The 23659-nt window shown below is 44.1% G+C and overlaps 1 protein-coding gene across 1 annotated transcript in view; it reads left to right on the forward strand.

Annotated features, from left to right (window-relative positions):
- Positions 1–23659, forward strand: part of LOC124555944 (dystrophin-like) — a gene marked incomplete at its 5' end in the record, with an annotated part of 300198 nt that overhangs the window by 121714 nt on the left and 154825 nt on the right. Inside the window, one exon of the mRNA XM_047129994.1 lies at positions 6862–6985. Coding sequence (XP_046985950.1) covers positions 6862–6985 — 124 coding nt within the window. The remainder of the gene's footprint in view (positions 1–6861; positions 6986–23659) is intronic.

The raw sequence follows: 23659 nt of genomic DNA on the forward strand, positions 1-23659 counted from the left end.
TTTTTACCCATCTCAGCGTCACAGCTACCTTCCTTTCACATTTATATGTTTGGGTCCACTGTCTGAAAGAACAATTTCGCTAATTTTACAGAAGACGTCACAGACCAATGGAAAGTAAAAAATTCCTCAGAGCATGCTCCAAGTGTCTCGTAGAGGCAATTCTCGCTCCTAACCTTAATCGAGAATTACTCATTGGGTGGCACTGATTCTTTCTTTAGCCGAGTGGTTTAACAACAATATGCCGACAAGCGGCAGTTCAGCTACCACGTGACATGTGAACTGCAGTGAGCCGGACTTTGGCTCTGTGTGTCGAAGGCCGGTTCCAGGAAGGGACTTCCTGCACCCAGATATACGACATCCCTTGTCAAAGTGGCTTACTGTCATAGAAGTTGGACAAAATCCCTGGAATGTTTGTCCACAAAGATGTACAGCAAAGTGTAGGGGAAGGGGGAGAAAAGTACTGGATAAATGGAGCTGTGAGTCGCGCCCTTATTATTCCCGGATAGATCAGATGGTAAGAGCATTGATTGCGAGGGAAAAAAAAAAGATTAACCGTGCCACTCTCAGCCCGGTACACCATTTAAATCTTTAGGAAGTCACACTGGAAATATTTTTTTACTGTAAAAATTGTTCTTATTGCAGTTTGTATTTTACCACACGATGTCCCTCAAACGGAATGGTGGGTCGGTGGTTAGCGTCGCGGCTCCTTAAGTTTGGGCCCGAGTTCGAAACTCGATTATTGTTTTTATTTATTTTATTTTTACTGCTTTCATTTGTCTACCCATGACCGTAGAAGGTTACTACGCGAATGTTTCTTATCACATTAGTGGGTACATGGGCGTTATATTAATTGTAAAATTACAACTGGATCTCACACTTATTATAGAATATATGTGTGTATGGTATGTTGAGGGGTTACATTCTTCTTAAAAGTCTCATATTCTGAAATTTCATTCTCATATCAATTGTTATATTTTATTAGTACTTTTATTGTTCAGGACGATTTGGCGCAATGCCTTGGATGATACCGATAGTAGGAACATTCGAAACTCAGATATTCCGAACACCACGAGCATCGCGAGAAGGCAGATTTGTAACAGTGACATTTCTTCGTATGAACCTCACGCTGCTGAGAAACGCCATTAACATTGCAACATTTCGCACATTGGCAATAATTTCGCAGCAAAAAATGCTTAACGCATCACATTTCCGAAAACTGGCGTTTGCAATTGATTATGAATCAAGATAACTACGGAATTTCACCGAAAACCATTTCAAATAATTTTCTCATTCTATTTCTTTTTAATTCATTCGTCTCACATGCTATGACGAACAAGGACAACGTTATAACAGTACGCACTAGAAAACATTCGTGCAGTAATTTTCTATGGACATTGGTGTACAGGGTGTTCGGAAACTCCCGTTACAAACTTGTAGGACTTATAGAACGGAATGAGTACATAATACTTTGAACAGGAACCCATGCCCGAAAAACGTATCGTTCCCGTTCTACGATGGTTTCAGTTCAGATGTTTAACTCGCCCACTTCTGCTTGAAGTTCAAATGATTCAAATGGCTCTAAGCACTATGGGACTTAACATCTGAGGTCATCAGTCCCTTAGACTTAGAACTACTTAAACCTAACTAACCTAAGGACATCACACATATCCATGCCCGAGGTAGGATTCGAACCTGCGACCGTAGCAGCAGCGCGGTATTGACTGAAGCGCCTAGAACCGCTCTGCCACAACGGCGGGCTCTGCTTGAGGAACTAGGCGTGATGCAGTACAAGTATTAAGTAACAATTCGAAAGGAAACATAACGAAACATCTATTTATCTAAGCACATTTGCTTGTACGTAGTCCAAAACAGTCCAGCATACTGTACGTACAGACCAGTGCTGATGCATTTCATCAGCAGCTAGAGGTTGCGACCACTAACGTTGTTGCAGATATTGTACCTACGAAGCGTGTTCTGGTCCAGGACGAGCAACTTTAAGACTTTTCTCTTTCCCTCAGCAGACGTGGACGCTTTACAGACCTGAACTGAAACCGTCGTAGAACGGAAGCGGTAAGTTTCGGGACATAGGTTCCTAATCAAAATATTAAGTACTCACTCCCTCTACAAATCCTAGAAATTTGTAACAGGAATTTTCGAACACCCTGTACAAATAAAAAACAAAAATAATAATAATAATAATCACGGGGCACAAAATTAAGAAACTGCACCGAACACCACTGTGCCACTATTTCGCCTGAGGAAATCATGCAGTCAAAGACACATGAAGTGCCTGGAAAATACCTCGAAAATCTGGTCTGTCGTTCTTTCAGAAACGGTAGAGTATCTACGGCTAAGCCAAGACATGTGTACGCTTATTCTGACCTCTCTTCCATTGAGTGAATTTCTGTGAAATCGCATTATGGTACTTGGCGTGTTCTCCTCGTCAGTGAGAAGTTCCTAAATGACGTGTAATTGACAGTTTTTAGATGAACAGCCATTTTATTGACAAGAGTCTTAGGCAATTCAAAATGGTTCAAATGGCTCTGAGCACAATGAGACTTAACATCTTAGGTCATCAGTCCCCTAGAACTTAGAACTACTTAAACCTAACTAACCGAAGGACATCACACACATCCATGCCCGAGGCAGGATTCGAACTTGCGACCGTAGCAGCCCCGCGGTTCCGGACTGCAGCGCTTGAACAGCGCGGCCACCGCGGCCGGCTATTAGGCAATTTAATCATTCCCTGGAACTAGAAAATAAACCAATAAATAGAATATAGCACTAAAGCGAATAAGACAGATTTCGGCTTATAGTTTGTATTAAAAGATGCTGAACAGTTGAGGCGAATACGAAACGAAAGAAGACCCAGCAGTGGTGTTTGTGGGACAGATGAGACAAATACCACAAGGAATAGTGCAGTGGAACAGAGCCTCAGCACGGCCGAGACGCATCCGCCAAGCGACGAGCATAAGGACGTCGAACGACGGGTGAGGATTGTTTACTGACAACTCTGTGCGAATTGGCCTAAATAAGCCCCGAGAAGGAAGTAGCGTCAGTGCGTGATGAGAGCCACGGCTCGATGTTCGTACCTGGCATGGATAATGCACGCAGTTAGGTAGGTTTCTCTGTGACTACGACTTGCTTCTATCGTACTCGAAGAGAAAATACCACTTAACTGGCCTTGCGTCGTGCTGCCGCGCAAATGCAAAAGAGCCCGCAGACTCAGCACATGATTATTGATTGCCGCTTATCTCTTAGTGGCGGAAAGCAGTTCCTGGAGTCAAGGTTTTCGTTGATGGAAATGTCGAACGTTCCACAAGACGATATTTTCAGTAAGAAAGAAATTGTTTGATAAAATGCATATTTTAACCATCAGCTGTTTTTATTTTACGCCCAAACACGTACCGGTTTCGGTCTTGAGCCATCTTCACTGATGATGTGAAAATGGTCCAAGACCGAAACCGGTAGATGTTTCGGTGTAAAATGAAAACAGCTGATGATTCAAATATGCATTTTACACATTATTTAACGGTTGTTGACAGTAACCTTCCAAAAATGTTTAAAAGAAATTGTTCCTTACCTTAATGGTACTAGGGGCGTCCAGTAAGTAATGCAACACACATTTTTTTTTTTTTTTCAAAAAGCAGGTTGTTTTTGTCGGGGATTGGAATACACAATATTATTCTTCACTCTTTCGGCTACAAGCCATATTTTTCAACATAATTTACGTTCCTTGTAACGCCCTTACGCAACCTTACTGTGACGGCCTGTATGCCCACACGGTACCAGTCTACTGGTTGAAGTCGAAGCCTACGTCGTCCTGAATCAGTAATATCCCCATCATCCACTTGCTTCCCGCGGAGGAAGTCCTTCATTGCGCCAAACAGGAGGAAGTTGGAAGATGCGAAATCCAGGATATCGAAAAGCAGTCCAGTGAAGTTTTGTGAGCTGCTCCCAGGTGCGTAGAGTTGTTGAGGCTTTGCGTTGCCATAGAGGAGAAGTTAGTTTGCATTTCTGTTGCGAAGAACCCGCTGAAGTCGCTTATTGAATTTCCTGAGGGTAGCACAATACCCTTCCGAATTGATCGTTGCACCGCGAGAGAGAACTCCAAACAGAATAACCCCCATGACAGTCCCAGAAGTCCACCGCCATGAGTTTACCAGAAGAGGGTGCGGCTTCGAACTACTTCTTCGGTAGAGAGGTGGTGTGGCGCCGCTCCCTGGATTGCCGTTTTGCTTCCGGTTCGAAGTGGTGACCCATTTTTCGTCGCTTGCAATGTTCGACAAAACGTTGTCACTATCAGCCTCGTAGCGCGCAAGCCATTCCGCACAGATAGTGCTACGTTGCACTTCGTGGTCTTATGTTAGGCAGCGCGGAACCCAGCGGCCACACACCTTTGAGTACCCCGACTGGTGGACGATTGTGTTAATATTACTATCAGAGACGTCCAGTTGTGCAGCGAGGGGTTTGATTGTGATCCGCCGACCACCTCGAACGAGAGTGTCTGCACGTTCCAACGCTGCAGAATTTGGGAAGGTTCCAAAAGATTGGAAAAGAGCAAAGGTAGTTCCAGGGTCATCGAGCAGATGCGCAAAACTATAGGCCTATATCTCTGACATCGATCTGTTGTAGAATTTTAGAACATGTTTTTTGCTCGCGTATCATGTCATTTCTGGAAACCCAGAATCCACTCTGTAGGAATCAACATGGATTCAGAAAAAACAGCGATCGTGTGAGACCCAACTCGCTTTATTTGTTCACGAGACCCTGAAAATATTAGATACAGGCTCCCAGGTAGATGCCATTTTCCTTGACTTCCGGAAGGCGTTCGATACAGTTCCGCACTGTTGCCTGATAAAGTAAGAGCCTACGGAATATCAGACCAGCTGTGTGGCTGGATTGAAGAGTTTTTAGCAAACAGAACACAGCATGTTGTTCTCAATGGAGAGACGTCTACAGACTGGCGTGCCACAGGGGAGTGTTATGGGACCATTGCTTTTCACAATATGTATATAAATGACATAGTAGATAGTGTCGGAAGTTCCATGCGGTTTTTTGCGGATGATGCTGTAGTATACAGAGAAGTTGCAGCATTAGAAAATTGCAGCGAAATGCAGGAAGATCTGCAGCGGATAGGCACTTGGTGCATTGGTGCAGGGAGTGGCAACTGACCCGTAAGATAGGCAAATGTAATGTATTGCGAATATATAGAAAGAAGGATCCTTTATTGTATGATTATATGATAGCGGAACGAACACTGGTAGCAGTTACTTCTGTAAAATATCTGGGAGTATGCGTGCGGAACGATTTGAAGTGGAATGATCATATAAAATTAATTGTTGGTAAGGCGGGTACCAGGTTGAGATTCATTGGGAGAGTCCTTAGAAAATGTAGTCCATCAACAAAGGAGGTGGCTTACAAAACACTCATTCGACCTATACTTGAGTATTGCTCATCGGTGTGGGATCCGTACCAGGTCGGGTTGACGGAGGAGATGGAGAAGATCCAAAGAAGAGTGGCGCGTTTCGTCACAGGTTATTTGGTTAGCGTGATAGCGTTACGGAGATGTTTAGCAAACTCAAGTGGCAGACTCTGCAACAGAGGCGCTCTGCACCCGGTGTAGCTTGCTGTCCAGGTTTCGAGAGGGTGCGTTTCTGGATGAGGTATCGAATATATTGCTTCCCTCTACTTATACCTCCCGAGGAGACCAGGAATGTAAAATTAGAGAGATTCGAGCGCGCACGGAGGCTTTCCGGCAGTCGTTCTTCCCGCGAACCATACGCGACTGGAATAGAAAAGGGCGGTAATGACAGCGGCAGTAAAGTGCCCTCCGCCACACACCGTTGGGTGGCTTGCGGAGTATAGATGTAGATGTAGAAACTGTGTGCTGCAGGCCGGCAGGTGGGAGATGGAACAGGTTTGTGCGACCTTGTTGCGATGGTGACAGATGTCTCGCACGACCACTCGCCATGCTTTTGTTCACTGTGAGGTCTTCGTAGACGTTCTGCAAGCGCCTATGAATATCTGCGTTGTTCTGGTTTTCCGCTAAAAAAAAACTCAATGACTCTACTCTGTTTGGAACGCACCTTCGTTACAGACGCTGTTTTGAGGGCAACGTGGAGCGTCGCCACCTATCGGAGCTTCGTGAAGCTATAGGGGCTAAAGCGGGAATATTCCACAATGCTCCACAACAAATTATACTTGTTTTCAACAGAGACTGGCCGAGAAAATGATGTTCCATTTCATATTGAACGCCCCTCGTAGCGTATGGAGACGGTCATTTGTTTTTCAGAGTGAAAAAAACTGTCAGCCGCTGCATCAGTCGTCGATTCTCAGCAGACCGTCCTGCATTTCCCTACAATCTTGTCTGCAGCCCCCTTCCGGGCAACAGCATTGTCAGCGAGCAGCAGACGGATCTTCCGACTTTCCAGTCATGTGCTACTTCATTCTTTCGCAGTTTGCCGGGATTTAAACTTTTTACCACGTTTCACTCACACTGCATTCTTTAGCTTCATTTACATAGTTAAGAATAGACAAATCGTCATTCCCACGGTAATAGCAAGTGCGCTAAGTAGGACACCTGACCGAAATATGGAATACTGGAATAGTCACTTATGAGCTACTATTTCAACGACGATATGCCTTAGCTCTTTATGAAGGTTATATTGTGCCAACGGCACTCTCTATAGAGCTTATGCAATCAACCTTTCGTACTAATGGTACTCAAAAAGAGCAGGTCTTAAATCTTCGTCCGGCGAACTCGGTACGATAAGTAATGAGGATGATTTCCTCAGTATAACCGTGGACTGTTTGCTAGACGGTGAGTGTAATTAAGTAAGAGTGTTTGCGTTTTTTCAGGATGACCACCGCGCGTTCCGGCGCCAGCTGGAGGACAAAAGGCCGGTGGTGGAGAACAACCTGCTGAGCGGCCGGCAGTACATCGCCAACGAGCCGCCGCTCTCAGACACCAGCGACAGCGAAGGTCAGTCAGTCCAAGCAGTTACTCAGTTGTATTGACAAAGGCCTTCATCTTATGGAGCCAATGTAGGGGAAAGTCTTCCACACGTCTTCGATGTAGTGAGACTTTTCACAGTAACAATAAATTGTCTTGTCCTACTTTGTAACTGCTATGAAATAAACACCCATAGTAGTAGTAGTAGTAGTAGTAGTAGTAGTAGTAGTCGTGGTGGTGGTGGTGGTTTCAGTCCGATAACTGGTTTGATGCAGCTCTCCACGCTTGTCTATTCTGTACAAGCCTGTTCCTATATGTATAGCTACTACAACCAATATCCGCTTGAACCTTCTTACTGTATTCATCTCTTGGTCTTCCTCTACAATTATAACCCCTAGACTTCCCTCCATTACCAAACACGATTTCTTGAGGCCTTAGGCTGTGTCCCATCAAATGATCCCTTTATTCTGTCAAATTGTACAATGCACTTTATTTTGTATCCCGCCTGGAAGGCGGCACGTGAGTCTGCTCCTGTAAACTGAAGGGTAGGCTGAATGTAGGAAGTGAGCAGGAGCAGGAAAAGGTGAAATGCTTCAGTACTGCGTTTAACTTAACAGAACATTTAATAGAGAATATTAGTCAATGACATACGTAACTTTGCACTGAAGATGAGCACGTGGGTGCGAAACTGTACAGGGGCAAAATCTGTAGTGGCTCGCCCACTATGAAATAGAAACAATGTTGCTTGGTCGTCTACTCGGAATCAAATAGGCTGAATCTGAAGCGGCGCTCGCAGAGCTCCACAGCGCCGGCTAGAGGGCGGTGTCGTAGTGCCAACCTAGCACAGCGCACCTAGGTTATGGCATCGTAGCTATCGATACCACATATTTAATTTCCATTCGATTCAGTACCTCTTCGTTATTTATTCGATCTACCCACCAAATTTTCAGCATCTCATGTAGCACTACGTTTCAAAAACCTCCACCATCTTCTTGTATGAACTGTTTATCGTCCACGTTTCACTTCCGTACAATACTACATGTTTGACGAGTAAGTTCAGAGAACACTTCGTATCACGTACATTTACACTGAGGTAACAAAATTCATGGGATGCCTCCTAATATCGTGTCGGACCCCCTTTTGTAATTGCGAAAGTGTTGCTTGTGCAGGATTTTGTGCACGAACTGACTTCTCGATTAAGTACCATAAAAGCTCGATGGGATTCGTGTCGGTCAATCTAAGAGCCCAAATTACTTGCTCGAATTGTCCAGAATGTTCTTCAAACCAGTCGTAAACAATTGTGACCCAGTGAAGTGACGCATTGTTGTCCACAAAAATTCCGTCGTTGTTTGGGAACATGAGGTCCATGAATGGCTGCAAATGGTTTCCAAGTAACTGAACAGACCGAAGGACGCAGTCCATCCCCTGTAAACACGCAGGCTGCACCATTATGGAGTCACCACCAGCTTGCACAGTGCCTTGTTGACAACTTAGGTCCATGGCTTCGTGGGATCTGGCGACACGCGATCTAACAATCAGCTCTTGCCAACTGAAATCGGAACTCATTTAACCAGGCCACGGTTTTCCAGTAGCCAAGGGTCCAACCGATATGATCACGATCTCAGGAGAGGCGCTGCAGACGATGTCGCGCTGCTAGCAAACGCACTCGCGTCAGTCGTCTACTGCCATACACTATTAACACTAAATTTCGCCGCACTGTCCTAACGGATATGTTCATTATACGTTCCACATTGATTTCTGTGTTTATTTTGCACATCGTTGCTTGTCTGTTAGCACTGACAACACTACGCAAACGCCGCGCAGCTCTTGGTCGTTAAGTGAAGGCCATCAGCCACTGCGATGTCCGCGGTGAGAGGCAGTACCTAAAATTTTCTGTTTTCGGGACACTCTTGGCACGTATTAAATTCTCTAGCTATTTCGGAAATGGAATGTCCCATGCGCCTAGCTCCGGCTACCATTACGCGTTCAAAGTCTGTTAATTCCCGTCGCGCGGCATAATCACATCGGAAGCCTTTTCACATGAATCACCTGAGTACAAAAGACACCTCAGTCAATGTCTGCCCGTTTATATCTTGTGTATACGATACTACCGTCATCTGTATATGTGCAATCGCTATCCCATGACTTCTGTCTCCTAAGTGTATATTTATTGTTAAGAAATTTCTCTGTTTCAGAAACTCTTCTCTTGCAAAAACCGTCTACTACTGCTTGTGTCTCATTTCCTAATCTGATTCCCTCAGGATGATCTGATTTAACTCTACTACTTCTCATTACCCTTGTTTTACTTTTATTGATATTAATTTTACAAGTCCATTTCAAGACACTATCTATTCCGTTCAAAAGCCTTCCAAGTTCTTTGCCATATCTGACAGAATTACAACACCACTGGCAAATCGCAAATTTTAGTGTCTTCTCCTTGAACTTTAGTCCTCTTTCCAACCAAATTTCTCTTTAGTTTTGTATACTGTCTGTTCAGTGTAAAAATTGAATAGCGTAACGGATAGGCTGCAACCCTGTCTCACTCCCTTCTCAACTACTGCTCCCCTTTCATGTCCTTCTACTCTTAAAACTGCAGTCCGATTCTTATAGAATTTAAACATAAGTATTCATTGCCTCCCTATATATATTTATTTCATCCCCGGTACCTTCTGAATTTCAAACAGCGTATTCCAGTCAACATTGTCAAAACCTTTCTGTAAATTTACACTTGGCATAAACGTCAGTCTGTACTTGATTTGTGGCGGTACACACCGGTACGCCGTTCCGGTACCTCTGACGAAAATAAAAATAAAAAACAGAACCACAGCTTTTAAGGTGTGATATGATAGAACTTTTGCTGCTGTTGAAGCGATTTAAAACAAACGTTCTGTTCACAGATTTAAAATGCTAAGGAAAGTGTTAGAATAACGTTTTAAGAAGTCTAAATTTCAAAAATAGCCCCTTGAACGCCAGAGCACCTGAACCTCATTTTTCACAAATCAAGCAGTGGGGTCGGTATCGCCTCAGTGTTCCTATATTACCCCGGAACGCAAACACATCTACATATTCCCCGACGTCAGCTCCTACCAATGTTTCCATTGTCCTATAAATACTTCGTGTCAATATTTTGCAACCTTGACTTACTAAAATCATGGTTCGGTAATATTCACACCTGTCAACGTTTGCCTTCTTTGGGGGTGGAATTATTACAGTCTTTTAATTAATATAACTTTCAATGCGATAGGGTCCGCGATGGATTTTTTGAAAGATTTCTTGATTCCTTCAGATGCCATTATCTTTATTTCATGTACGATTGTACAATTTCGGCTTTAGGTAATTTTCAAGTATTTTATGGATGATTTTCTTAGTAGTAAACTATGTCATGTACGTCGTTGCTCCTACGACACCATGCTCATAAAATAAATCCGAGATGTTCAGGCTATTTTAATTAACAACTTTGAGAAGTCCCGGTGTTTTCTAACCGTGTTAGCAGAAGCCCGCAGCCACGCAAGAAGATAGGAAGGCCGTTCATGATGGGAAGTATCCATTATTTACCCGGGTAGCGACGACGGCGACCCTGTCGGTTCCCCTTTTTAATAGAGCTGTTTTATAGTACATAAAACGGAGAACACGACGCTTCTCCGCTGCGGAAAGCATTCCACTTTTATTACTGCTCGTACTATGAATATATTTTCAACTATATCGTGAAAATATTTTATTACCCCATTACGCCCGTGACCCAATTTTTACTACCCACCGTTATTACAAAATGTGAATATGTGGTCAATTACAGTGCGTTTAAGGATTCTGTCATCTTCACAGATAGAATCAGATTATTGGGGTATTAAAATGTTGAAGCTCTTACGAATATCGACACTTTCAGCATTTAATTGAACGAACCAATCGTGATTAAGATTTACTTTGTATACCGCTTAGTAAATAAATGAAGATAGAATGTTATTTTAGAGTGGAAATTATTGATGCTTTTTATAAGAATTAGATTTTCAGTTCTTTCTACTTCCGTGAACTTCTTTATTTAAAATTTAGACTATTATTCTTGCCTTCGCAATATAACTCTTCCATTTTTAAGTAACTTGAACTCATCGGCGTGTAAATACGCGAAGAGTGACGTGTCTAAGTGAACTAGCGGTGACCTGTATTGCTGTATTGCTAAATTTCCAGCTCGACTGTCTTAATTTTTTTCCTGTGCTTTCCCCTGAATAACACGTGCGAACAGCAAACAGTTTTTTAATGAAACCCATTATAAATATCCTCCTCTGAGTACATTTCCATCTCCACGGACTCGAACTAACTGTAGCGTCTCTACGCTGTGATATGTTAATCCTTAAGTTGTATTAGCTTTAAACTGCTGCAGATGTAAGTGCTATGAGTAAACAAGAAGGGGAGGAGAAATAGCAATCAAAGTGTGCAATGTGGTACGTATATACTGCGTGAAACGACTATCGTTTAATAAATGGTATTGGAAGATCTGCGAGAGTTCGGGGCAGGCTAATATGAAAGCAAAGCTTGCAGCTGGAAAAAATTTAAAAAAACAAAAAAAAAAGCATTCTCGTCGTGGGCTCGTGTTATGAATTCCTTCGTTTACCATGAAACGAATACAGAGTGTTTCTACTGTGTGTGTGTGTGTGTGTGTGTGTGTGAGAGAGAGAGAGAGAGAGAGAGAGAGAGAGAGAGAGAGCCAACGCTGGCAACGAATCTGTTCCATTTGATTGTTCGCAGTGACAACATTTTTCTCAAAATGAAACCGTCCTTTGAGAACAAATTAAAATTGGTCTTCTCATTATACTCTACTGCAGAAGCATCGGTATTTCCAATATTTTTAAACCACTATGTCGAGCAACGTGGTGCTAACATGGCACATTATGCTCCTTTTCGAAATGCGTAGAATTCAATTCCCGGTATAATCGATGTTATTAAAAATAACAAACGTTTCCTCCGAATTAGCTCGGTAGGTTTCTACTGCTGTACCGTCCGTATTACTGGGGCTGGTATTTCTTTCTCCGTTTTTTTTCCTTTCTTTTTTTTTCTTTAGCAAGTATTTTTGTATGGCGGTGTTTTCGTCACTAGGACAAAAGTAAACAGAGCAAGTTAGGAAAACAAAACAACGAAGATGGTGGCGCAGCATTTTTCCCTCGTTCTTTCGGAGACTTATATCGCAATGGCGCTTGTTCCAGAAGACTAATGCTGCTCGACAAACCATCTTCATCAGATTGGAAAGATACTAGAGCTTTGGCTACTTCATTGTCATAACACGATGGCCAGAAAACTAAGGCGGCTTGAAATCAACTAATAAGAATTACGAGTAATACCACGTATGGTGTGGATATGCATGAATTGTCCATTGTTTTATCAGATTTCTCCAAACAATACGCGGACGGGAAGAATACTACATCTGGGGTTTATTACACAGCTATAATGGTAAACACGTCACCGCTGTCCTTGCTGCTCACTTTTCGATCTGTTTATTGATTCTGAAGTATCTCTCGATACCAGAGAAGACATTGCCTCCAGCCAACTCAGTTTCACACGTTTTTAATGTATACAACACGACTTGTTAGTTTCTGTCCGACGTAATGCACACATATTAGTTGATCACAGCATTATTGCACCAGGGAGTGAGGGTGTTTCAGTTGGCTTATCGTGCGTTTGTATCGAGGACACGCTGAAACACTTGATAGTATATGCACAACTGTCTAGAACTCATTCAGAGAGCATGCGTTTTCCTTTGTCAGCACTGTTCTTGTTCACTGTAATGTCACCGCCTGTTTCCGATAACGGCCACGGGAGGCCAGGTGCAATAATATCGTGGTCGGGATGTAAATAACATAAACTGTTTATTTAGTTGTCATTTTGGTTGCATCACTCTACAAACTGCGTATTCCGTCGCGCCATCGCGTCTGCAACCAATACGAGATACGTCCATCTCACACCACAGACTTCCGTCGATTGCGTTGCCCTCTGTCCCAGGCAAGTGGTCTCTCTCGAATAAGATGGCGCACAGTTCATCTTCCGATATTGATTCTCAAGTATTTCTTTCGGTTCACATAATTTTCGATATTCATTGTGCTCATTAATACAACCTGTTACGTATAATTATTATTCCTTACATTCTGGTTTTTCCATTTACTAATCTTTATATTTTAATACACGTGAAACTTTATTTCAAACTTTCAAAAAGCCTCTTCGCTGTTACCTCCAGTCAGCAGGCGCCCTGAACGACAGCCTTACGTGGTGATCAGAAAGGTGACACGGTGTCGCTCAGCTTACAAGTCACAGTAATGCGACATAATTAGACACTGAATAAAATACGCGGAAAAATATTTTTCCCGATACAGCAGGTGTGTGAGAAAAATAATGAGACTGACAATACGACGAGCAATCTGGCTGCGTCGTGTTCTACTTGTGCAGACTGGTGCGTTCATCCCTTCCAGATGCTCAGTCCAAGTTTCAGCTCAGTACAGCCATCACGTGATTTTTGAGAGCGCAGTCATTGAAGTCGTGTGTTACGAAAATGGAGCAGCGGAATTCAGAGCAACATAATGCCATCAAGGTTTGTGTTGAACTTGGGAAATCCGTGAGTGGAACCTTTGAAAAGTTGAAACAAGCCCATTGGGAACATTTCTTATAAAGAGCACAAGTTTTTCGCTGGCACAATTCATTTTTGAAAGCCCGACAACACGTTGAAGATGCACCTCGCTCAGGGAGAGTTTCACCTCCAAAAACTGGCGAAAACGTCGAACGCGTGCGTGCTCTTTTGAGATCAGACCGACGTTTAACAATGGGGATGATTGGTGACTTATTAAACTTAAACACTTTTACCGTACATCAAATTTTGACCGAAGTTTTGCACATGCGAAAGGGTTGTGCCAAAATGGTGCCGAAAAGACCTCACTACCGAAAAGAAGGACAATGGAAGAAACGTTTGCGTTGATCTTCTTGAGAGAATTACTGATGAGTGAATGGTTCATTCGTGTGATCACAGGTGATGGATCCTGGATGTTTTAGTACAATCCTGAGACAAAGCGGCAAAGTGAGGAGTGGCACACTCAGATACTTCCTCGACCGAAAAAATCTCGAATGAGCAAATCAAAGATCGAAACAGTGCTGATTCGCATTTTTGACAGTGGGGGTATCGTGCATAAAGAATTTGTTTCTGCAGGACAAACTTTCAAAGATGTCCTCGAAAGTCTCAGGAAAGGAGTGAATCGAGTGAGACAGGACGTTGCAGACAAGTGGGTGCTGCATCATGACAACGTGCCCTGTCATTCGGCCACTTCCATCACGGAATTTTGTACCTCAAAAGGCATTCCTGTTGTTCAAAAACGGAAGATTAGGATTTAACTTCAAGTCGACACCGAGGTCGTTAGAGACAGAGCGCAAGCTCGGACTATTTCAAGGATGGGGAAGGCAATCGATCGTGCCCTTTCAAAGGAACCATCCTGGCATTTGCCTGGAGCAGTTTAGGGAAATCACGGAAAACCCAAATCAGGATGTCTGAACCGTCGTCCTCTCGAATACGAGTCCAGTGTGTTAACCTCTGTGCCACCTCACTCGCTCCTGTTGTTCCACAGCCCGACCTAAGTCCTTGTGCCTCTTTTCTTTCCCTAAACTGAAACATTTCACGAAGAACGTCATTATTGAACCTACAACTTGAAGCCTTTCAGCGCTGCTACTAAGACTGGGAACAACGATTTCGCCATTGTATAGCTGCCGAACGAAACTACTTTGAAGGGGACAATATTGTTGTTTGAAAAAAATAAAAACATTGGTAGATCAAAATTAGTCATTACTTCTCTCACACACCTGTAGAATAGTTTTTAGTTTGACTAACAGAGAGCAGTGGGAAAAACAGCGTAGAGGACGAAATTAATTATCGATCTGGAAGAATGTGGGACAGATATCTGACCGTACCAGTGTTTTGGATTAAATACCGTAAATCCGTTTTGCGTCGTGTTCATTGACGTCGTGGGACATCGTCGACGATAACCTGTTAGTCGGGTTGGAACGTTAATCTCTCGTGTTTGTCGGGAATAAGTTTCGGCCTTTCTCCTATCTATGATTTTCATGCTCATGCTAACTACACCCTCGTATCCGTACAGTTTTGATGCACCCCACAGTATACAGGGTGAATATAACCTCTAAAAATCTCCGAAGCGACGTAGATGACGCCGAGACAAGTAATTTAATATAAAACACATGTCGCAAATGTCGGTATCGGGAAATACTCCAAAAATGGATGAGAAATGTTGACCAGATGACGTAACCCGGCGCACGTGCAGCGGTTGGGCTTGGGCGTGAAGGGAAGATTGAGCGATTCAATACCTGCATTGGAGCAAACGGTGCAAATGTCGAACACCTTTTGTAAATGTGATCTGTTGTAAACGTACAAATTAGAAAATCATTGACCTCGCTCTGGCCCAGTAAAAGCTGTTCTTATTTTGTGTTTCTTCCCTTTTTTTTCCTCCTTTTTTTGTTCACAGACATTATTTAATAAAGAAAACGTAGGTCATTTACCGGTAAGGACGCGATTCGGGAGTTTGTGCTCATTTACTTTCGACGCAATAGGTAGGTTTTTGTTGTACTGTACTTTGCAATAAACCAGCGGAGACCGCGAGACCGGTAAACAAAATAATAAATCTCACCTCATTGTAAACACTTAACTGTCGAAAGCCACGGAAAAAAATAATGGTTGCCATTCGCAAACTCGAACCTAAGCCCCAGGTACTAAAGTCGCGCACGTGGGCCCAGAGCCACATCGACCGGAATGCTTGACTTACGTTGGGATGAGGAGGTGCATGGTTCTAGGCGCTGCAGTCTGGAGCCGAGCGACCGCTACGGTCGCAGGTTCGAATCCTGCTTCGGGCATGGATGTGGGTGATGTCCTTAGGTTAGTTAGGTTTGAGTAGTTCTAAGTTCTAGGCGACTGATGACCTCAGAAGTTAAGTCCCATAGTGCTCAGAGCCATTTGAACTATTTGAGGAGGTGCGACAGACTTATAGGATCAGCTGCGGCGAGGTACCTCACATGTTCAGCATTCATCATCCGCTTAAAGGATGTTCCCCGACATTTGCGACCCCATGTGACTTACATTAAATTAACTGTCTCAGTATCATCTACGTCGCTTTGGAGGTTTCTAAACGTTCGTGAGAATCACCATATACACTCCTGGAAATTGAAATAAGAACACCGTGAATTCATTGTCCCAGGAGGGGGAAACTTTATTGACACATTCCTGGGGTCAGATACATCACATGATCACACTGACAGAACCACAGGCACATAGACACAGGCAACAGAGCATGCACAATGTCGGCACTAGTACAGTGTATATCCACCTTTCGCAGCAATGCAGGCTGCTATTCTCCCATGGAGACGATCGTAGAGATTCTGGATGTAGTCCTGTGGAACGGCTTGCCATGCCATTTCCACCTGGCGCCTCAGTTGGACCAGCGTTCGTGCTGGACGTGCAGACCGCGTGAGACGACGCTTCATCCAGTCCCAAACATGCTCAATGGGGGACAGATCCGGAGATCTTGCTGGCCAGGGTAGTTGACTTACACCTTCTAGAGCACGTTGGGTGGCACGGGATACATGCGGACGTGCATTGTCCTGTTGGAACAGCAAGTTCCCTTGCCGGTCTAGTAATGGTAGAACGATGGGTTCTATGACGGTTTGGATGTACCGTGCACTATTCAGTGTCCCCTCGACGATCACCAGTGGTGTACGGCCAGTGTAGGAGATCGCTCCCCACACCATGATGCCGGGTGTTGGCCCTGTGTGCCTCGGTCGTATGCAGTCCTGATTGTGGCGCTCACCTGCACGGCGCCAAACACGCATACGACCATCATTGGCACCAAGGCAGAAGCGACTCTCATCGCTGAAGACGACACGTCTCCATTCGTCCCTCCATTCACGCCTGTCGCGACACCACTGGAGGCGGGCTGCACGATGTTGGGGCGTGAGCGGAAGACGGCCTAACGGTGTGCGGGACCGTAGCCCAGCTTCATGGAGACGGTTGCGAATGGTCCTCGCCGATACCCCAGGAGCAACAGTGTCCCTAATTTGCTGGGAAGTGGCGGTGCGGTCCCCTACGGCACTGCGTAGGATCCTACGGTCTTGGCGTGCATCCGTGCGTCGCTGCGGTCCGGTCCCAGGTCGACGGGCACGTGCACCTTCCGCCGACCACTGGCGACAACATCGATGTACGGTGGAGACCTCACGCCCCACGTGTTGAGCAATTCGGCGGTACGTCCACCCGGCCTCCCGCATGCCCACTATACGCCCTCGCTCAAAGTCCGTCAACTGCACATACGGTTCACGTCCACGCTGTCGCGGCATGCTACCAGTGTTAAAGACTGCGATGGAGCTCCGTATGCCACGGCAAACTGGCTGACACTGACGGCGGCGGTGCACAAATGCTGCGCAGCTAGCGCCATTCGACGGCCAACACCGCGGTTCCTGGTGTGTCCGCTGTGCCGTGCGTGTGATCATTGCTTGTACAGCCCTCTCGCAGTGTCCGGAGTAAGTATGGTGGGTCTGACACACCGGTGTCAATGTGTTCTTTTTTCCATTTCCAGGAGTGTATATTCACACCAACACCACGTAATAATCATGTCGAAAGTTGGCTTTGACTTTGAAGATTCAAATGGTTCAAATGGCTCTGAGCACTATGGGACTCAACTGCTGAGGTCATAAGTCCCCTAGAACTTAAAACTACTTAAACCTAACTAACCTAAGGACAACACACACATCCATGCCCGAGGCAGGATTCGAACCTGCGACCGTAGCGGTCGCGCGGTTCCAGACTGTAGCGCCAGAACCGCCCGGCCACCAGCGGCCGGCGACTTTGAAGAAAATTGGGGTATCCTGCATTGCTATTACACTCGTTCGTTAACTTTATAGACTCTTATTTTCGTTTCATATTAGTTCGTATCATTTAGTGATTTAGTGCTCCAGTTCGAAAAACTTATCCGACTATAGCACTCTTCCTTGCACATGAACGCTGCTTTTTCTGGTTATTTCATAAACACCGAAGCGCTTTACCTCCCGACCTCGATATCTACATTCCCACGTAACTGGCGTAACAGCCTGCTAGAACAAGTCTTTTTCCGTTGGTGCCCCATCTACTTGCAGCCGTAATCTTAGTTCATCTTGTTTGAGCTAGACAACGAGTACTAGACGAGATATTTTAAAATTCTGGTTCCCAATAGAAACAGAAACGAAAAAGTGCATCCATTTTCAGATAGTCATACCACTAGCACGCCGCATCAGCTGAAATGACTGTGAGTCAGACTAAAAAGCAGTTGTCCGCTTCACGGGGTTGGGGGAGGCGCTAAAATATTAGGATAAATGTGCCGCCGAGTGCAATTAATGTGATTGGGCTGAGGCTCCCTGGGGATCGCACCCGCAGCATTTCTTCCCGGAATTCAATAATACGGCCGCCCTCGCGCCGCCCCGCCGAGACACGCCACCGGACTACCGCCGCGCCGCCGCCCATTCGCTGCTAACTTCCTAACTATGTCGAAATACACTTCGCTATTTGTATTTCCCACGAATGTAGTTTCAGATGGGGAAAAGGAACAGCCAGCAGTTTAGCAGACATATTCATTCACTGCTGTTGTGGTCTTCGGTCCGTATATTGATTTGATGCGCGTTAAAAAAAATTTTTTAATGTTTTTATTAAGATCTTCTAAGTCAACAGCTTATGCGAATCTCAAAATTTTTTTAGAAGATTTTAATAAAAAAATTAAAAGAATTTTTTAACGTATATCAACAAACGAGGAGAACAGGGCAGTTGCTGAAACCCGGTACTTGTCTTTCTTTATTCGTCTGATTTTTGTCAGATGAGTCAATTTAAAAAGAAATTGGAAAATTGTTTGAAATTGTTTTTGGTGAAATTCCTGTAGTGTACTGTGGTCTCACCGCCAGACACCACACTTGCTAGGTGGTAGCTTTAAATCGGCCGCGGTCCATTACATGTCGGACCCGCGTGTCGCCACTGTCAGTGATCGCAGACCGAGCGCCACCACACGGCAGGTCTCGAGAGACTTACTAGCACTCGCCCCAGTTGTACGGACGACTTAGCTAGCGATGCAACACTGACGAAGCCTCGCTTATTTGCAGAGAAGATAGTTAGAATAGCCTTCAGCTAAGTCAATGGCTACGACCTAGCAAGGCGCCATAGCAATTGATAGTTATCGTATGAAGCATGTCTCATCAAGAACGATGTATACAAATGATGGATTATAGTTAAGTATTCCAGCAGCTACGTACTTTTCTTTATAGCATTCATTACGTATCCTGTTTCAGACCTCACGCCATCCTGCGTGAGTTTAAGCGCGTGCCTTTCGGTTACCCGTCACTGTGAACTGGCTGTCTTGTCAGTCCACAACATGTACCATGATTCATAGTCAGTTGCAAGCTCCAGTTTCCGGAAAAAATGATCCACTGTGCATGGTTTTCCGTGAAATTATTGACAACGCGGGAAATCTTCAGCAATCTTGAAGACGTTTCTTCCCCGAGTGAGATTCATACGAAATAATGTCACTGTAGAAAACCTGCCTTCGCGCTATGGTCGTTGAACTCGGGATATCTGTGTTTCGAATATTTCTACGATCGGTATCATCCAGGGGAATGCAACAAATCTTCCTGAAGAATAAACATATAAGAATAATATAAAAATTGGTATGAGAAGGAAATGTCAGAATATGAGAATTTAGAAGAGTTGTAACTGCTCAGTATACTATACGCACGTGTATTATACAGGGTGTTACAAAAAGGTACGGCCAAACTTTCAGGAAACATTCCTCACACACAAAGAAAGAAAATATGTTATGTGGACATGTGTCCGGAAACGCTTGCTTTCCATGTTAGAGCTCATTTTACTACTTCTCTTCAAATCACATTAATCATGGAATGGAAACTCACAGCTACAGAACGTACCAGCGTGACTTCAAACACTTTGTTACAGGAAATGTTCAAAATGTCCTCCGATAGCGAGGATACATGCATGCACCCTCCGTCGCATGGAATCCCTGATGCTCTGATGCAGCCCTGGAGAATGGCGTATTGTATCACAGCCGTCCACAATACGAGCACGAAGAGTCTCTACATTTGGTACCGGGGTTGCGTAGACAAGAGCTTTCAAATGCCCCCATAAATGAAAGTCAAGAGGGTTATTTGTTCATGAGACCCAGAAAATATTAGATACAGGCTCCCAGGTAGATGCTATTTTTCTTGACTTCCGGAAGGCGTTCGATACAGTTCCGCACTGTCGCCTGATAAACAAAGTAAGAGCCTACGGAATATCAGACCAGCTGTGTGGCTGGATTGAAGAGTTTTTAGCAAACAGAACACAGCATGTTGTTATCAATGGAGAGACGTCTACAGACGTTAAAGTAACCTCTGGCGTGCCACAGGGGAGTGTTATGGGACCATTGCTTTTCACAATATATATAAATGACCTAGTAGATAGTGTCGGAAGTTCCATGCGGCTTTTCGCGGATGATGCTGTAGTATACAGAGAAGTTGCAGCATTAGAAAATTGTAGCGAAATGCAGGAAGATCTGCAGCGGATAGGCACTTGGTGCAGGGAGTGGCAACTGACCCTTAACATAGACAAATGTAATGTATTGCGAATACGTAGAAAGAAGGATCCTTTATTGTATGATTATATGATAGCGGAACAAACACTGGTAGCAGTTACTTCTGTAAAATGTCTGGGAGTATGCGTGCGGGGGAACGATTTGAAGTGGAATGATCACATAAAATTAATTGTTGGTAAGGCGGGTACCAGGTTGAGATTCATTGGGAGAGTGCTTAGAAAATGTAGTCCATCAACAAAGGAGGTGGCTTACAAAACACTCGTTCGACCTATACTTGAGTATTGCTCATCAGTGTGGGATCCGTACCAGGTCGGGTTGACGGAAGAGATTGAGAAGATCCAAAGAAGAGCGGCGCGTTTCGTTACCGGGTTATTTGGTAACCGTGATAGCGTTACGGAGATGTTTAATAAACTCAAGTGGCAGACTCTGCAAGAGAGGCGCTCTGCATCGCGGTGTAACTTGCTCGCCAGGTTTCGAGAGGGTGCGTTTCTGGATGAGGTATCGAATATATTGCTTCCCCCTACTTATACCTCCCGAGGAGATCACGAATGTAAAATTAGAGAGATTAGAGCGCGCACGGAGGCTTTCAGACAGTCGTTCTTCCCGCGAACCATACGCGACTGGAACAGGAAAGGGAGGTCATGACAGTGGCACGTAAAGTGCCCTCCGCCACACACCGTTGGGTGGCTTGCGGAGTATCAATGTAGATGTAGATGTAGATGTAGAGCGTGGAGGCCATGGAATTGGTCCGCCTCTACCAATCCATCGGTCACCGAATCTGTTGTTGAGAAGCGTACTAACACATCGACTGAAATGTGCAGGAGCTCCATCATGCATGAACCACATGTTGTGTCGTACTTGTAAAGGCACATGTTATAGCAGCACAGGTAGAGTATCCCGTATGAAATCATGATGACGTGCTCCATTGAGCGTAGGTGGAAGAACATACTCACGAAACTAAAATGAGCTCTAACATGGAAATTAAGCGTTTCCGGACACATGTCCACATAACATCTTTTCTTTATTTGTGTGTGAGGAATGTTTCCTGAAAGTCTGGCCCTACCTTTTTGTAACACCCTGTATAACAAATATGTGACACTTAGTGTGAAATGCACTTGTAATTTTACGATTAATATAACGCCCTTGTATCCCCTAATTTGTTAAGAAACATTCGTGCAGTGGCCTTCCACGGAAATGGGTAGATAAATGAAAAAAATAAATATAAAATAAACAAAAATCGAGTTTCGAACTTAGGGCGCAAAATTAAAAAGCTGCGGCCATAACCACTGAGCCACCATTTCGTCTGAGGATGTGGCGCGATAAAAGGCAAAGGAAGTACCTCGAAAACTATGACAGTCTTTTTTGTTCCATAAACTCTCGTGTACCTACGGATAAACCGATGCACGAGTTCCCAATTTTGACTTCTCTTCCACTGAGCGAAATTTCTTGGAAATAATGTGATGGCACTTCAGGTGTTCTCCTCGTAAGCTGCGAATTCCCGCAATGTAAAAACGTATCATGTGATGCATCTGTCCACGCTAGTCCGTCCTCCATTAACAAATGACGATTTTTTACTGCCTCAGGATGTGTCCTATGAACCGATCTCTTCTTTTAGTCATGTTGGACTATAAATTACTCTCGTCCGATTTCGATTCGCTACCTCCTCATCAGTTAGGCGATGTACCTACTATCTTCAGCACTCTTCTGTAGCACACCATTTCGAAAAGCTTTTGTTCTTTCCTTGTCTGAACAGTTTAACGTCCACGTTTCACTTCGGTACAAGGTTTCACTCGAGACAAATACCTTCAGATTAGACATTCTAACGCTTAAATTCAAATTCGAAGTTAGCAAACTTATGTTTTTCTGAAACGCTTTTCTTGCTATTGCCATCCTGCATTTTATACCTTCAGTTTCATTGCTCCTCAAACAGTAAAACTCACGTACCACATTTTGTGTGTTAGTTTTTAGCCTAATTACCTTAGCATCGCCTCATTTAATGCATACACTGTATGGCCACATACTTCCAGACACTTCAGTGAATACAGTCCATACAATGCAAGGCTGTCCAGACGAATGTATAACGGTACGAACACAGTGATCCAGCGTTATATATGTGCTTCCTGTCAGAAAGTGTCCGCTAAGAATTGTAATTGAGCTTGAAAGGGGGTGCGATCATAGAGAAACACAAGTTTGGGCGTCCTTTCAAGAAGCTGCACGTACCTGCTTTCGCTTTTAGTCAAATTATTGAGAAATTCGAACGCGTCGGAAAAAATAAACCCAGTTACCTCTCTTAACATTTCAAAGAAATTAAATGGTAGCGATCACTGAACTTCACGATCCAAACGTCGAACGTATTTAGGAAGAACTTTCGTTACTGCTCACGTATAGAGCTCAGTGCAAGAACTATTAGTCGAGATAAACACCTGCTTTGATGGACAGAGTGCTGCACAGGAGGTCCTGAACATATGACCGAATATGCATTGTTTAGAGAGTTGCAAACAACGCTGTCATTGGTATGTGTAACAGTGGAAGACGTTATTACAGAGTCGTATGACATTCGTTTAGGCTTCGCGGGCTCCTGGAAGACGGTATTTACCTGAGTTTGTGAAATTCGTTGGAGGCATTGTAGTTATTTGCGGATATTTTTCCTTAGTTTGGACTCGGAACGTTAGTTTCGTTCGACCTAAAAGCGAACACACATGTTGGTCAAAATATTTTAGTTGTTAAGGCGTTTCTTGCTCTATGGAATAGTTTGAAAACGTTTCTTGATTATGTTAGTGTGGTAGTGATCGTGGTTACCAATCATTGTGGGTCAAGGAAATGAGACATTTGGTGACTGGCCTCGTCAAAGCGCCGTCCTTGACCCCATGAAACAACTTTTGGATGCTCTATATCGATCACAGACCGCTAGCTGACCGTCGGATCAATCCCCTCAGATACCCAGCGACAAATGCTCACCATGCTATAACAGGAATGGATACCAATTACACCTATAGTTCTCAGAAGTTCAAAGGATAAGCTTAATCGAAAATCAAATGTTGTAACACTAACAAACAAAGGCTACGAGCGCTATTACCTG

Source organism: Schistocerca americana, chromosome X (assembly GCF_021461395.2).
Source record: "Schistocerca americana isolate TAMUIC-IGC-003095 chromosome X, iqSchAmer2.1, whole genome shotgun sequence".
NCBI lineage: Eukaryota > Metazoa > Arthropoda > Insecta > Orthoptera > Acrididae > Schistocerca > Schistocerca americana.